The following is a 15,592-nucleotide window of genomic DNA, read 5'->3' on the forward strand; positions in this document are numbered from 1 at the left end:
TTTTATTTTTTGTATCTTAACATTGTTATTTTAATCTTGATATGTTGAGCTGTTAGATTTGATGGAACATTTAGGTTGTTCACTAAATATTGGTGATAGATTGATATGGTCTGTTGAGATTTTGTCATTTTCCTTGTATTCTTTTCATTTGAATCTTGATGATCTTACTAGAGCATTAGGCCTAGAGAAATGTGAGGAAGACTAAAAATGAGAAGGTTCATGATGGTAATAATTTTGTACAAGTTATGGGTCACATTTACTTCTTTTACATACCCCACTCAGCCATGTAATATAGGAATAATTTTTAAATTATCATGTATGAATTATGAAAAGACATCAGTGTATTCACCTTAGAAGTTAAAATTTTCATATTTGTAGAGTGACCATTGTTTTTTTTTTTTTTAAACTAAACAGTGAAACATATTAACTCTCAGTGAATATTTGTTTCACAGGTTCAAGGGGCAGTTTGGAAGATATACTTAGGTCATCAAAAGATTATAGACTTGACAGGATGTTTTGATGGTTTGGGGGGATTTAAAAAAAAATCCTCAGAGTATTTGAAAGTAGGAGTCACAAATCCCAGGATATATGTAGGGGGTTATAGTGGGGTTAAAATACAGAAACATGGCTAGTCATTTAATCAACTTCTTTTGGCCTTATATTGGTGACTGCTTTTCTTACCTTATCTCATTACTTGAGTAGATATCAAGTGCTCAGTATACATTCTAATTGGCTGCCTTTATGGCATGTTTTGCAGGAAAGCAGGGTTTTCAAATTGCATTTGGTATATGTATGTTTCTTTGCCCATAAAAGGGTCTTATAAAACTAAATGTCATTTAATGTGATATTTGTCAGTACTTAAAGGGTTTTTCATTTTGTAGACATCTTCATTTGATTGTACACCATCTCCCAGCAAGACACCAGTTGAAAATCCCTTGAACATTATGTTGAACATTGTCAAAAACGAATTGCAGGAACCCTGTGAAAGTCCCAAAGTTAAGGAAGAACGAATTGATACTCCACCAGCTTGCACAGAGGAAAGCGTAGCAACAGCCACTGAAATTAAAACAGAAAATGATACAGTCGAGTCAGTTTAAATAAAATGAGAAAGGTATGTTTTTCTTTTTTTAAAAAAAAGCTGCTGTTGAAATCTAGAAGGTGAAGAATTTTTTATGTATATATAGATATCTATATAAATTGTCTAGCTGAGGCAGGGCCTTCAGCTATCATTTGGTTAATAAATACATTTTAGTATTTGCATTTCCTACTGCCTGCACAGTTTCAGGTGCTTGTCGTGTGAAAGTTCTGTAGATGTGTGCAAATTTAACAAAATGAAATTGTATGTGTAAAAATGTACGATTTTCACTTGTGAAACTGTAAATTATAAATAAAAAAATATTTTTGCTATCCATGGAGTGTAATATTTATGCACACCATCAAATAAAGACAGTGTTTCTGTACTTTTTATTGGGTGAAGATAGAATTAAACAGCAACCTCAACATAAGATTTTTTTCCAGCAGCTTCCCATAATTAAAGCAAAGTCTGAATTACTTTTATCCTTCAAAAGGGGGTTGTGACGAGAGCACTGCAGGACTTTTCTCAAATTGAAAAGGCAGATTTGCAAATTTTTAAATGAAATAGGACATATTTGCATATCTATCTATCTATATATCTCCAGCTATAGAGAACCATCCAGATGTCCATTTTTGAAAAGTACCTAATGAAGCAACTTTTATTCTTGGACATTGATGCCATCAAAAGATTAACAAATATATTTAAATACTAAAGGTGATTTTTTTTAATGACATTTTTCAGATTTGTCAATTTAATGCAGATGAGCATATTTCTATTTTAAGTTACAGGGGAATCTGTAAGAATGTTAATTTGAAACATGGTTAACCTTTTTTCCTTTGTTGGTTTTGACTGAATTAGATGGATGCCATGAAATGTTAATATTCATACATGTAATAAATAGAATGATGAAGAAACTCCAGTTTGTATCTCTTTTATTTCTTGAGTGCCTTCAGAAAGTGATTTCCTTTTCCTTTGTCTTTCATCACTCTGTTCTTTAAAACATGAATAAGGCACTTGGTATGAGCCGGGCACTCTGAGATGCAAGATTAATCTTTTCTGCCATCTACTGGAGGAGATAGGCTATTATAAAACAATAAAAGTCAGTGTTTAGCACTTACTATATGGTAGGCATTGGCAAACTCTTTACATATATTTACTCTGATGCTTACAAATAATTATAAATGGTAGACGGTATTCTCACTTTACAGATGAAACTGAATCCTTCATTTATGAAGCTGTAGAACAAGAATGTGAACCTAGCTTCGTTTTACTTCATTTCATACTATTTCTGCAATTTACAAAAATACCGTTAAGATAACAGGCACACCAAACTGTCTGAAGTTTGGTTAAGGAAGACTTTGTATGTAGAGGTGGTGGAATCTGTGGGCAAACTGGAGTCCACATTGGTAGGAGGCAAGGGTATCTATGAAGAATGAGCAGCAAATGTGAAGGCTTCAAAACACTTCATGTGTTTGTATTACACTGATGACCACAGGAGCCACTAGAAATTTTAAACAGAAGCGATATCCTATCTGCATCCAAGATTGGTCTTTGTTTTTAAAGAATAAAGTGAATAAAAACTGAAAGAGATTTGTAGTAAATGCAGTGGGGAGGTTCGGTGAGAAAACTGGTGTCCACTAGATTTGAGACAAACATGATTTGCGAGAGATAAAACATTCATACGTTGTATGAACAATGTCATGGAAGAAATGCTGCAGTCTGAATCTAAAAACGTAGGCCAAGACTTCATGTGCCTTTTTGGGGGAAGACCATCCAGAGCTTTTATCAAATGCTTAAAAATATGTCACAATCGGGGAAGGGGACATTCAAACCTACATATGTACCAAGAATATTCAGGGAACAAACATTTAAAGACTCATAGGTGGGAAGGTGAGAAATAACCACAACTGAAGAAGTAAAAACCAGCAACTGGGAAATTTTTTTTTTCAGTTAGGTAGTCAAAAAGGTCAAATATGGAGAAATTGAGAGGTATCCCTTATTGACTGAACAACAGTTGAGTATGGGTGAGAGGTGACAAAAAGAGCTGCTCTTCTATGAAATTGAATGAGAGATTTAATTGTAGTTACATGAACAGAGATGTTAGCACTTAGTTTACTAACGGATCACTGGAGAGACCAGTCTTAGCTGGCAGAATAGCACAAGAGGACTTAGAATGGAGGAGGGACAGTATTTCTCTTACATGTTCACAGGTATCTGCAGGTGAAATTGAAAATTCAGTTGCTAGTTTTTGATGTAGATGTCAGGTAGTGACTTAGAAGGATGCCCCCTCAACTTGGCTGTGCATTAGAATCATGGTGACTGCTAAGAAGAGACTGCTTACCTCCAGTCTTGTTTAGTAGATTCTCAGAGACACCTCTAATATGTAAGAAGCTCCAGTTACACCAAAACCAATGTTCTATGTCAATTACATCCCAATTAAAAAGCTGTATAGTTAATTCTAGTAAACAGCCAGATCTGACAACTGATCTAGAAATCAGCAGCACCTACTTTTTTTGCCTGTTAAGAAAATGGAAAAGAGTTAACACATACTATTAGGAACTAGAACCATTACTTTACACAAGAGAGTATAGCAAGGAAAGCTAAAGTAGGCCCCAGGGAGATGGAATATTGTCTTTTTTTTTGGTCCTGCCTCACAGCACGCAGGATGTTAGTTTCCTGAGCAGGGATCAAACTTGTGCCCCCTGCAGTGGAAGTACAGAGTCTTAACCACTGGACTGCCAGGGAAGTTCCTGGAATACTGTCTTTTGAAATAAGAGTTGGAAGTTTGTGAGAAGAAATAAAAGGAATATTTCATTGTTTATACCCTCTTTACGATATCCTCTGATTTTAACATAATTTACCTACTTTTAACTTCCAACTTTCATGTTCTGTAAAATACTACAAAGTAATTTGTTATTCAGCTAACAATAAGCTGACCTCACTATATATTAAAAATATAACAAAATACTGAATAATATCAAGTGTGTTGAATCTGAAAGATAAAACTAGTGAATAACAACAACAACAAAAACGATTTACAAATATAGAACTAGTAGTTACCAGTGGGGAAGTGGGAAGGGGAAGAAGCAAGGTAAGAGTAAGGGATTCAGAGGTACAACACCTATGTATAAAGTAAACAAGGAAATACCGTACAGCACAAGGAATATGGCCAACCAACATTGATAATAACTATAAATGAAATATAACCCTTACCACAAAAACTGTGTACATCACTGTTGTACATCTAGCACTGTCGAATATAACTCAAAACAACTAAGGGTTCTCACAGAATAGTTCAACCTAAAATAGACAATTTTAGATTCTATTTTCCTGGATGGCTTTCTTTACAGCCTAGTTAGCACTCAATGAATGCTTTGATGGGTTTATTCAGAATATTCAGAAAGAATAGGGCATCTAGGCATTGTCTGCAAATGGAAAGATCTAGCTGACTAAAGAGGAGGCAGTCTGGAGGTGGAGATGGAAAATCAGGTTACTGTCAAGAACAGCCTGAACTTCTACTGTAGGAGTAGGAATTTTCCTTCTACTCCTATATGGGGTCAGCTCTCTGAAATAATGGGCACTGCTGGGCAGGTGGGGAAGGACAAGTTAAAGAATAAGAGCAAAAAAGCACCCATGGGGCAGCCCAGTGAGGGTTTAGAGGGGAGCACCAAAGGGAAGCCAAGAGGGTGTCAAGGCAGAAAGCAGAGATGGTTTCCAAAACCCACTTAATTCTTGTCCTGGGGTTGGCCCTACTACCTCCTGTAGAACTAGATGGAAAGAGCTAGTTTACAGAGGATTAGAGGAACAACCTGATTTAACACTCCACTGCAAAAAATGAGATAGCCAATTTTACTTATAACCACAAATTTCCTACTTACAAAGGGTTCTGCTTCTCTGGAATGCCGATGCCCACTTCACTGTGTTCTGAAACCTGTTTCACTTGAGAAACTTCCTTCAGTTAGTCCCTCACTTACCTTGAAATCCTGTGGAGTTTTATACAGCTGGCCTATTTCATTAAAATTGCTCTCCTGAATATTATCCATGACTCCTTGCTAAAAACAGCGTCCTCTTAGCCTCTGAATCATTCTTGGCTCATATACTTCTTAAAAGTATCTTTTGCTTTATGTAACAGTGCATGTTTTCCTGTGCTTCCTAATTTTACTTAGGAATATCTAAAAAATTAAAAATTGATACCAGATGAAAATAAAGTTTCTTTTCATATTCTATAAAGTAGCCACTGAATTAACAATTTAGATCTTTACCAAACTTTGGAAAATTCTACAAAGTAAGTTTTAGAAATTAGATAAGATCACATATGTATTGTTTTGCCTCCTTTTTCATTTACTGTCTCACAACTATTTTCATTTTGATTAATGCATGGAGAGCTGCATTTCTCCTCATGTAATATTTCATTATATGAATATAACATAATTTATCCAGCCATTATTTCCTTGATGTATATTCAAGTTTCTAATTTACAAAGTACTGCAATGACTATTCAATATCTATCTGGGTTAGGAAGATCCCTTGGAGAAGGGAATGGCTCCCTACTCCAGTATTCTTGCCTGGAAAATTGCATGGGCAGAGGGCCTGGCAGGCTACAGTCCACTGGGTCCTAAAGAGGTGGACAACACTGAGCGACTGAGCACACACACAAATAATTCACTTCTGTTTTCAAAGTCCCTCGTATCTGTAATATGTTCCCCTTGTTCCTGTTTTCTTTCCTTTTCTTCCTCAAATTTGCTATTTGTTCTTTTCAAACACCAGCTACTATTATGATCAATTTTATTTGTTTCATTAATTCCTGCTTTTATCTTTAATTCCTTTTAAGTTTATTTTGTTTACTTTCTCTGCTTCTCTGTTTCCTTTCCTGATTCTTTCCACCAAATGTAGATCCTTTAAGAATGTGCTGCCTTATTCCCTCAGTGTGTTTATCCATACAACAGAGCAAAAATGAAAGCCTTTACCATTATTATAATGTGGCTACAAACACTGTATTAATTTGGAGTCAGTCACAGTGGGTTCTAACTCCCTACCACCTAGCTATGTGATCTTGGCCAAATCTTGGTTTCTTCACCTGTAAAAATAGAAATAATAATACAGATTAAGTTTAAGACTATTTACAAATCATTCAGCATAAGAACTGGCCCATATTAATAACTCAATAGATGTCTGATAAGACAAAAGGCCTCAGTTACCCCATTTACAAAAATGAGAGGACTAGGCTGACTAATCTCAAATTTCCTACCAACTGAAAAATTTTTTTTTTTTTGGCTTCGCTGAGCAGCAAGTAGGATCTTAGTCTCCCAACCAGTGTTCAAACCGGTACCCTCTGCAGGGGAAGGGCAGAATCTTAACCACTGGACTGTTAGGGAAGTCCCTGAAAAAATTAATTTCCAATCTACTAGTTCATTTACCAATCAACCAAACATCAACCCACTCATTCACCCAAACAACAATTAGAAAGCACTTCCCTTGAACTAGGTATTCTAGATGTTAGGAATGCCATGATGAACTAACGATATAGTTCCTACCTTCCAGGTCAGAGTCCTTAGGGGGTAGAAGTGAGCACCAACTGTTAAAGAGGTAACTAATACAATGTGATACTTGGTCTAAAAAGGCTGTAGGAATTCAGAGACTTTGAGGAGTATGCACAGCAAAATCAAGACTTAGGTTGGACATCTCATGCGGGGACTCACTACGTACTAGCTGTGTGTGCTGTGCTGTGCTTAGTCGCTCAGTCCGTCCGACTCTTTGAGACCCCATGGACTGTAGCCCGCCAGGCTCCTCTGTGCATGGGATTCTCCAGGCAAGCATACTGGAGTGGGTTGCCATGCCCTCCTCCAGGGGATCTTGCCAACCAAGGGATCAAACCCAGGTCTCCCCCACTGCAGGCGGATTCTTTACCGTCTTAGCCTGTGTACCCTCAAAAATTAACTGTGGCGTTAAACTTCTCTATCTGTAGAAAGGAACAGTAATACCAACCTGGTAGGTTATATTAAAGATTAAACAACACATCATACGAACTCAACAAATGGAGGTTATTATTATTACAACAGGCCATAAAAGGTAAAGAAAGGCATTTACTATATTTCAAGAGAGGAAAGGCAGGGTCAGAAGAATTTCCCAATTGTGTTCACAAAACAAAACCTGTGGCAAGGCAGTTAAGGATGGGGGAAAAAAGGGTACGAGGAGAATCAAAGTGTGTGATGCCCTTGGAGGGCAGAGAATTCTAATTTCTGTATTTTCAGATGCTAGCACAACACCTGACCCATGTTTGCTATAAACACGAATGGAATAACACACGTTAAGCAACTGGACTGCAGAGAAAGATCTGGGCCAAACTGTTCAAAGAAACCGTTTTACAGTGAAACGAAATCTTGGGAGTCAGGAGATCTGGTGCAGTCTTTTGACTAACGACTTCTCTTTCCACTGGCTTTGCAACTTACCTGCTGTATGGCCTTAACAAACTACTTATACTTTGAATCTCCTCATCTGTAAAACGGGGATAACACCTACCTTACAAAATTAGTGTGAGAAATAGTACCAAGCGATTATCAAAGAGGCTGGCAGTGGGCACACTCAATAATACAACAGCGATGCAGCCGCTTAACTTCTCCATTAGGTCTTTTTGTCCGTACTTATGACAGGGTAAGAATATATTTTCTCCAACGCTCCAACCGGCACTGACAAAAGGACACTAGGTTTCCAGAGGGTGCAAGGCCCCGCCCGGTTCGCGGCACACACTCGGGTCACGGACGCCGACTGCAGTCCCGGAGCCTCCCCACCTGCGTCGCCGAGCCCTGGCGAGAGCAACCGATGCCAGGCCGTTATAGAGACGGGGCAGAGACAGGCTGGACGTGAGGCCGAGCGCCATTTCACCGAAACCCCGTCCACACCACCATGTTTAAAGGAGACGCCTCGAAAAAAAATAAAGAGTACTTAAAAAAAAAAAAGGCAAGGAAGCCGGAAGTGACGTACTTCAGCGAGGAACCGGAAATGACCACATCACGCCGGAAGTCTATCTGTTTCCAGGGCGCCGGCTCCGCCCCTCCTCGCTCCAACTAGGTAACTGGTGTTGGGACGCTGGAAAGCGACTCGGTGGAGCGGGTGCTAGCCGACGGCGGCCGCTGCCACAGCGAGTCGCGTGGAGTAGCAACCGAAGACGGCGGCCGCCGCACCAGCCAGCGCGTGTGGAGGATAAACGGCCGGCACGGCCGTCGCGGTGATCCGTCCAGAGAAAGAGTGAGCGAGGGCCAGGGCTCTCGTCTTAGCGAAGACAGAGAAAGACTACGCGAGGAGAGCGACCGCCGCTGGCGGGTACCGACAGGAAGAGGAAGTGAAGACGTCGGCTTCTCCCGCGATGACTCGAGAAGGGTCAGCGAAGACCTGGACCACGGCCGCAGCGTCTCTGAGGAGAGAGTCAGGGGAGACGGCGGCCACCGTCCTGGCAACTCTTGGGAGAGACTGAGGGGAGGCCTCAGTAGCGACGCGAGCTTCACTGAAGTCGGAAGCCACCCGACTAGTGACTCCTCGGGATCCGTCAGAGACGACCGCGGCCTCCGCCTCTGCAGGACTTGGGAGGAAGTCCGGGAGGTCCGGGGCCCCCGAGCTAGCGACTCGGGCGAGAGGGGCAGTGACGGCCGCCGCTGCCGCCTCAGTGGCTCTTGGGAGGGCGCGAGTGTGGATGGCGGCCGCAGCCTCAGCAGTTCCTGGGAGGGAGTGAGTGAAGACCGCGGCTACTTGGCCAGCGACTCCTCCGCGGTGAGCGTCAGCGAAGACGCCAGCCGCCGCCGCTTCTGGGAGAGGGAAAGTGAGGACGACGGTTCCCGCTGCCGGGCCTCCTGGGGGAGGACAACGGAGGACGGCGGCCCGGGGCCTAGCGACGACGAGGGAGACAGCCGCTGCTGCAGTGGCTCGTGGGTGACAGCGAGCGAAGACCGCCGCAGCAGCGGGGGCCTGGACTCGACGCCCCACCGGAGTCCGAGTCGCCGCACCATGCCCGGGGTGTCCGATTCAGGACCGTCCACCTCCTCCTCGGAGACTGCGACCCCGTGTGAGTCGGACCGCTTCGCTGGCCCTTGTCTCTGCCACACTCCACTTTTCTCACTCCAGCCCCTTCTTGGCATTTCCCTTTCTCACCTGTCACTCATCTCTTCCCCCTTAATTGACCTATTTACAGTGGGCCCCAAATCTCATCTGGTCATCTGGCCCCCATCCTTCCTCATTACAGCTTTCCTTACTTTTTTTTTTTTGGCGCCTATGTGCACCCATTCCTGAGACTTCGTTCCTAGGTGATAGCAACTCTTGTTAAAATTTATGGACCCTTTTAAGTTCTTGGCGTCTCTGCGGCATTTGACTTTGTGTAAATAGTATTTGTTTGTTGTTGTTTAGTCGCTAAATCACGTCCGACTCTTTGCGACCCCATGTACTGTAGCCTGCCAGGCTCCTCTGCCCATGGGATTTCCCAGGTAAGAACTCTGGAGTTGGTAGCCATTTCCTTCTCCAGGGGATCTTCCCGAAGCAGGTTATTGAACTCGCGTCTCCTGCATTGGCCAGGCGGGTTCTTTATTTCTGAGCCACTATGGAAGCCCTGGAGATACTAGACTCACCTAATTTTCTTCCTTCCACTTTCCCGACTCTCCCTGTCTGTCTTGCTAGCTAGCTATCCACCCATCCATCCATCCATCCTGACTTTTCTTCTATCCTCTCCTTAAATGTTGCTTTTTTTTTTTTTTCCTCGGATAGTGCCATCACTGATGCTTTTTTCCTTGTTATGTACTATGACTTCAACCCTACTGAGGACCCCCGAATCTGTTATTTATTTAGTCATCCAGTAAATATTTACTGAGTGTCTACTATGTGCTTTTTCTTAAGGATGTGTGAGCAAAGAAGACAAACACATTCCTTCCTTCTAGTGGGGAAGATAAATACTGAGCAAGTAATTACTAGTGTGATGAATATTATAAGGAAGAGTAGAGGGCCCCTGGCTCCAGTGTGGGGTGAGGTTAGGGATCAGAGAAAGCTGCCTGCTACTGAGACACAGCTAACCCTGGGAGCTCAGCTCCAGACCTCTCCTTGGAGCTGCAGACTTACATGTACAGCTCCCTTGTGGAGCTCTTCCTTGGGCGCCTCAAGATCAACACATTCAAAATATGATTTTGTATCATTATGTCCTCTCTGTCCTTTAGTGTTGGTTGTCTCAGTGGCACTGTACCACTTGTGTAACTTAGTCACACACCTTGGAGTTGTCGTGTTACTCTTCCCTTATTTCACACACCAAATCCCTCCAAGTTCATTTCATCCTGTTTGCGTAATATATGTTGAATCTGTTTCCTTTTCTGTTCCTGCCACCATTCTCTTACTTGAGGGTCTCAACGTCTCTGGTGGAGACTTCTGTAGATATCTTCCTACATGGTCTCCTTGAGTCTGTACTCTTGCTCTTTTGCTCTCCGGTCCATTAATTCCCCTCACTGCAGCCAGCGTTACAGATACGATCATTCTTATTCCTCTACTTAAAATCCTTCAATGACTCCCCGCTATCTGTTCAAGTCCAGCAGGTTCCAGCACAGCCTGCCTCTTGTCTAATTCTAGGCTCTTTTCCTTTCAACCTTGTGCTTCCACAGTAGGGTGAGTATTTTTATAGTTTCTTGAACTGTCCAGGATGCCTTTCCCTACATGCATTTCACCTGGCAAAGTCCTGCTAACCCTTGAAGATTCATCTCAGGTGTTAACTTTTCTAGGAACCCTTTTCTGCTCTCCTTCCCTCCTACCCTAGCTGAGTTAGAAGTCTGCTGCTTCCATAAGTTCTTAGGAATATTTCTGTCTTTTCTTTTACTACATTGTTTTGTAATTTGTATTTGTATATCTCTGTGAGTTCCTTAAGCATAGAGACCATGTCTTTTTTATCTTTTTATCCTTATGATAGATACCAGATTAACATTGAGTGGATGGATGAGTGGATGAATGAATAAACTGGGATGGCATGTGGTGAGAAAAAAGGCTGTGAAATTAGATGGAGGCAAGTTATGGGAAGGCTTCCCAGGTGGTGCTAGTGGTAAAGAACCTACCTGCCAATGCAGGAGACATAATGCGACTCAGGTTGGATCCCTGAGATGCGGGAAGATGCCCTGGAGGAGGGCATGACAACCTGCTCCAGTATTCTTGCCTGGAGAATCCCATGGACAGAGGAGCCTGGAGGACTACAGTCCATAGAGTCACAGAGTCAGACACGACTGAAGCGACTTAGCACACAGCAAGTTATGGGAGGGCATACACCGTCATACTAAGGGTCTCTAGATGAGCAGTGGACAACCAGAAGCAGTTTAAGAGTATGGAGGTATGAGGTGATCAGGATAGTGTCCTTGCATACAATGGATTAGAGTGTTCCTGTATAAAATGGATTAAAGTGGGTAGAATGTCATTTGTAGATCTTGTAGTACTTGTTTAGTACTTGTTTAATGGAGATTTCGCTGGTGATCCAGTGGTTAAGGCTCTGCACTTTCACTGCAGGGGGCAAGAGTTCAGTCCCTGGTCAGGGAACTAAGGCCCCACAGCTCATCTGGAGAACCAAATACAAACCCTTATGCCAGAGTTTAAAAAAAACAAATAAATGAAGGAGAATAATGAAGGTCTGGCCTAGGGGTTTGGTTTTTTTGTGGCGTGCTTCCTTATTCTCTTGCCTGGATACATATATCTCAGTTGTTCTTCAGAGACTTGCTCCACTCTTTCCTCCTCCTTCTCTTCCTCCTTTATTTCACCTGTACACTTAGGCTGTTACTGTCAGGCTTTTATTGTGTCGAATTTATCTCAGTAGTTTTCAAAGCGTCTGTGGAAAGAAAGTGTCTAAAATTCATGTCTATTCGTTGTATTATCATAGTGCCTGGCATATGGAAGATGCTCAGAAAGGATTTTTGAGTAAAATGCATAGCATTTTGCTAACAGTTGGTGTAATATATGATTTCAACTGTCAGCTGATTTGAACTATTTACTTCCTTCTCCAACTACTGTCTGTTCATGCTTAGATACTTTTGGTGCTTCTGGTTCACAGTACACGTTAAGATATTTCATGGAACAGTAAGGCTGACAATGCAGTCTTGATGTTTGGAACATGAAATTATAAAATATGACACTTCATGTAAAAGTTGTGACTTGCCATCCCTTTCTTAGTGTAGGATATATGAGAAAGATATGAAAAATACCGATAAGCTGTATGTGCCCATGTAAGATAAGGTTCTGGTTAAGTCTTTTCCACTGGAGAGTAGGCCTTTGTTACAGAGAATAGCTGGACAGGTTTCCAAATGGTCACCTCTCTCCTCCCTCTACCAAAGACATGAAGCGATTTTTTTTGTTTGTTTTTCACGGTGATAACCTGGTGGAGTTTTGAAGGTAAAATCTATGAAAATGAGGGGGCCTCGTAAGACTATGGCCCTGAGGAGTTTCTCACTCTTAGGCTAGTACACACCCAGCCCCCAACAGTTTGTCAGACTTACCCCTGAGTGCTTCTGGAAGTTTGTGGTTCCAGTGGCTTCTGCTCCAGGTGAGCTGAACTTGACCACGTTTCTCTTGACCTGTCTCTCCAAATTCAGGGTGGCTGTTTGCCCTGGGACCTGAATTCTGGTAAGTCTAAGAAAAGTTGTTGATTTTCAGTTTGTTCAGCTTTTTTCCTGTATGAATGCAGGTGATGACTTCTGTGCTCTTTACATATTAGAGCTGAAAGTGGAGTCTGATTAAGATGTTATTCATGAATATCTTTGTAGTAAATTATTTGGAAAGCCAAAGTGACTTTGTACTTTTGGTTCAATTGTTGCTTCAGTCTTTTTTTATCTTAAATTTATTTTTTAATTGGAGGATAATTTCTTTACAATATTATATTGGTTTCTGGTGTACAACAATGTGAATGAGTCATACTTCTATTTATGTATATACCCCTGCCTCTTAAACCTCCCTCCCCACTCCAGGTCGTCACAAAACGCCAAGCTGGGTTCCCTGTGTTATATAGCAGCTTTCCACTAGTTAACCTACTTTACGTGTGATAGATGATATATGTCAATGCTTTAGTCTTTTTTTAGTTTTGCAGTATATTTTAAGCAATTTGGTTTTTCAGTAGGTGCCAGGAAGAAAGTGCATTTTGGTAGCATACATGATGCAGTACGTGCTGGAGATGTAAAGCAGCTTTCAGAAATTGTACAGCGTGGTGCCAGCATTAACGAAGTTGATATTCTTCATAAATTTACCCCTTTACATTGGGCAGCACACTCTGGCAGTTTGGAGGTAAGAAACTATAAATTATTAAATTGGGTAAGTTTAGAGTTGTTGGCAGCTTTGTAAATTTAGCAAACAGGACTGAGGCCTTATGCTGGGCATTGCAAATGTTTTTCTTTTTTTAAATTTTATTGAAGCATAGTTGATTTACAATGTTAATTTCTGCTGCTTAGCAGAGTGATTCAGTTATACATATATATACAAATATTTTACTTTTCAATTCACTGTAACATTTGGGTGTTCTGGTTACCTTTGTAGTAAATTGTATCCTAAAACTTAGTGGCATAAAATAACCATTTATTTATGGTTGGGAGTGAAGCAGAAATTTGGATGTCAGGGACACCTCTTCTCTGCTCTGTGATGTTGGGGGCTCCAGCGAGAGGATTTAAAAGCTAGGGCTGTAATCTTCCAAAGGCTTGATCACACAGACATGTGGTAGTAGATGCTGGCTGTGGGCCCTGGCCATCTTGATTCCTCTCCACATGGGCCTTGTTGTGAGGTCACCACATGTGGGCTAGTGATTCCTCTCAGTGTGGTGGCTGGATTCCAACAGCAGCATAGAGGGTGGCTTGCAGAGGATAACATAATGCATACGTAGCTCTATCAAATCCTGATATTTTTGCTATAGTTGCTTCAGATTTTTGGAAAAGAAATGGAATATCACAGATACGTTGGAAGTCCCTGAGTACCCCTCCCTGGTGTCATTTCTCTTCTTCCAACTCCAGAGATAACTGTTACTCTGAATTTGGTGTTTATTATAACCATCTATATTTTATGCTGTTATTACATATGATTAGATCATGGTTTTAAGTGACATGTTTTATATGAAGGTCATATTATTTGGATCATTCTGCAGCTTGTTTTTTTTTTTGTTCAACAATGTATTTTTGACTTAACGGTGTGGTTACATATATGTACTCCAGTTCATTTCTTTCAGCCATGTTGTAGTAGTCTATTCTTAGATAAATATCAGAATTTATTCATTTTTTGATTGATGGATATTTCATTGGTTTTAGTTTTTCAATAGTACAACCAGTGCTTAGTGAATATTTTAATGCGTAATTCCTTTTTTAATTGATTTATTTTATCAAATTTGCAATGTATTTACAATGTATTCATTTCTGCTGTACAGCAGTGATTCAGTTATGCTTGTATATATACATTCTTTTTCATTTCTTTTCCATTATGGTTTATCACAGGAAATTGAATATAGTTCCCTGTGCTATGCAGTAGGACCTTGTTGTTTATCCATTCTAAATGTGATAGTTTGCGTCTGTTAGTCCCTAACTCCCAATCCTTCCCTCCGCCCCGCCCCCTCTTGGCAATGGTAAGTCTGTTCTCTGTGTCTGTGATTCTGTTTCTGTTTCATGTGTTGTGTGCTTAGTCACTCAGTCATGTTCGACTCTTTGCGACCCCATGGACTGTAGCCTACCAGGCTCCTCTGTCCATGGGGATTCTCCAGACAAGAATACTGGAGTGGATTGCCATGCCCTCCTCCAGGGAATCTCCTCAACTCAGGGATTGAACCCAGGTCTCTTGCATTGCAGGCGGATTCTATTTTATAGATAAGTTTATTTGTATGCACAACTTTTTATTCTTGGGCTGTGTACAAAGCCAACTGGAATTTTTCTCATGATTCTCATGATTATGTGTGGGAGCTTATTTTAGCTATTACATTTCCCTATTGCCTGTAGGCTGCACTATGCGTTTCTTTTTTTTCCCCTGCCACACAGTCTGCTTTCTATGAATATGGAGTCTCTGTGTGATTTCCTGTTTGTTTGGGCTTTTCTGCTTCTTGCAAAGAATCTCTTTCCACTAGTTTGTGTGCCCCACTTAAACTGTGGAGATTTCTCCTTTGCCCTTTTAGTGGCTCCCTCTCACCTGGGAGGAATGTGCCTGATGGGTCTTTCTGTGCCTGCAGCCCCAAGTGGGGATTTTCTCTGCTGTTTCCTCCCACATCCCTGATTGATCTACACTTTGGCAGCTTTCCCATCTGTTTTGTGGTTTCAGATGTCTCTTAGCTTCATCAACGATGGGATTTTCTTGCCTTTTTGTTAAAAATGATTTTGAAGAGAAGAGGAAATACTGATTTTAGTTTGCCAAATTAGTGGTTTTATTTATGCCCTGCCAATGGACTTCTCTCTTCTATGTTGCACTCTCTCTCCAGGCCATTTTTAGACTTCTTTGTCTGTATATTAATTCACAGAATTGTTTTCTCTCCAGAATTTGAATTCTGGTTTCTGCATACAGTGC

At 41.2% G+C, this 15,592-nt stretch overlaps 3 protein-coding genes across 46 annotated transcripts in view; 2 read left to right on the forward strand and 1 right to left on the reverse strand.

The window, feature by feature from the left end:
- Nucleotides 1-1,989, forward strand: part of PCF11 (PCF11 cleavage and polyadenylation factor subunit) — a 103,153-nt gene extending 101,164 nt beyond the window's left edge. For all 9 annotated transcript variants that reach the window (XM_081536839.1, XM_081536835.1, XM_081536836.1 and 6 more), the window contains one exon: nucleotides 882-1,989. Coding sequence is in view for 5 of the 9 variants with exons in the window: in XM_081536835.1 (XP_081392961.1) it covers nucleotides 882-1,097 (216 nt within the window). In the remaining 4 variants the exon portion in view is untranslated. The remainder of the gene's footprint in view (nucleotides 1-881) is intronic.
- Nucleotides 641-9,075, reverse strand: LOC145522430 (uncharacterized). The gene is made up of 5 exons (XM_081531155.1): nucleotides 8,819-9,075; nucleotides 7,595-8,776; nucleotides 5,050-6,152; nucleotides 3,417-3,592; nucleotides 641-1,056 (listed from the first exon to the last, which is right to left on the reverse strand). The coding sequence occupies exons 1-2, from the start codon at nucleotides 9,073-9,075 to the stop codon at nucleotides 8,140-8,142; spliced, it is 894 nt and encodes a 297-aa protein (XP_081387281.1). The 3' UTR covers nucleotides 641-1,056; nucleotides 3,417-3,592; nucleotides 5,050-6,152; nucleotides 7,595-8,139.
- Nucleotides 8,133-15,592, forward strand: part of ANKRD42 (ankyrin repeat domain 42) — a 57,008-nt gene continuing 49,548 nt past the window's right edge. For 15 of the 36 annotated variants that reach the window (XR_014067599.1, XR_014067596.1, XR_014067595.1 and 12 more), the window contains exons 1-2: nucleotides 8,133-9,131; nucleotides 13,182-13,348. Coding sequence is in view for 17 of the 36 variants with exons in the window: in XM_081536852.1 (XP_081392978.1) it covers nucleotides 9,074-9,131; nucleotides 13,182-13,348 (225 nt within the window). In the remaining 19 variants the exon portion in view is untranslated. The remainder of the gene's footprint in view (nucleotides 9,132-13,181; nucleotides 13,349-15,592) is intronic. The other 21 variants (XR_014067605.1, XR_014067606.1, XR_014067598.1 and 18 more) reach the window with 3 other exon arrangements.

This window comes from Giraffa tippelskirchi, chromosome 10 (assembly GCF_054371585.1).
Source record: "Giraffa tippelskirchi isolate mGirTip1 chromosome 10, T2T-mGirTip1v1.2.pri, whole genome shotgun sequence".
Lineage (NCBI taxonomy): Eukaryota > Metazoa > Chordata > Mammalia > Artiodactyla > Giraffidae > Giraffa > Giraffa tippelskirchi.

Coding starts and splice junctions, on each gene's coding strand:
- LOC145522430 (XM_081531155.1), bottom strand. CDS start 9,075: ATGGTGCGGCGACTCGGACTCCGGTGGGGCGTCGAGTCCAGGCCCCCG. Junction 8,777..8,818: donor GCGGAGGAGTCGCTGGCCAA/GTAGCCGCGGTC, acceptor GGAACTGCTGAG/GCTGCGGCCGCCATCCACAC.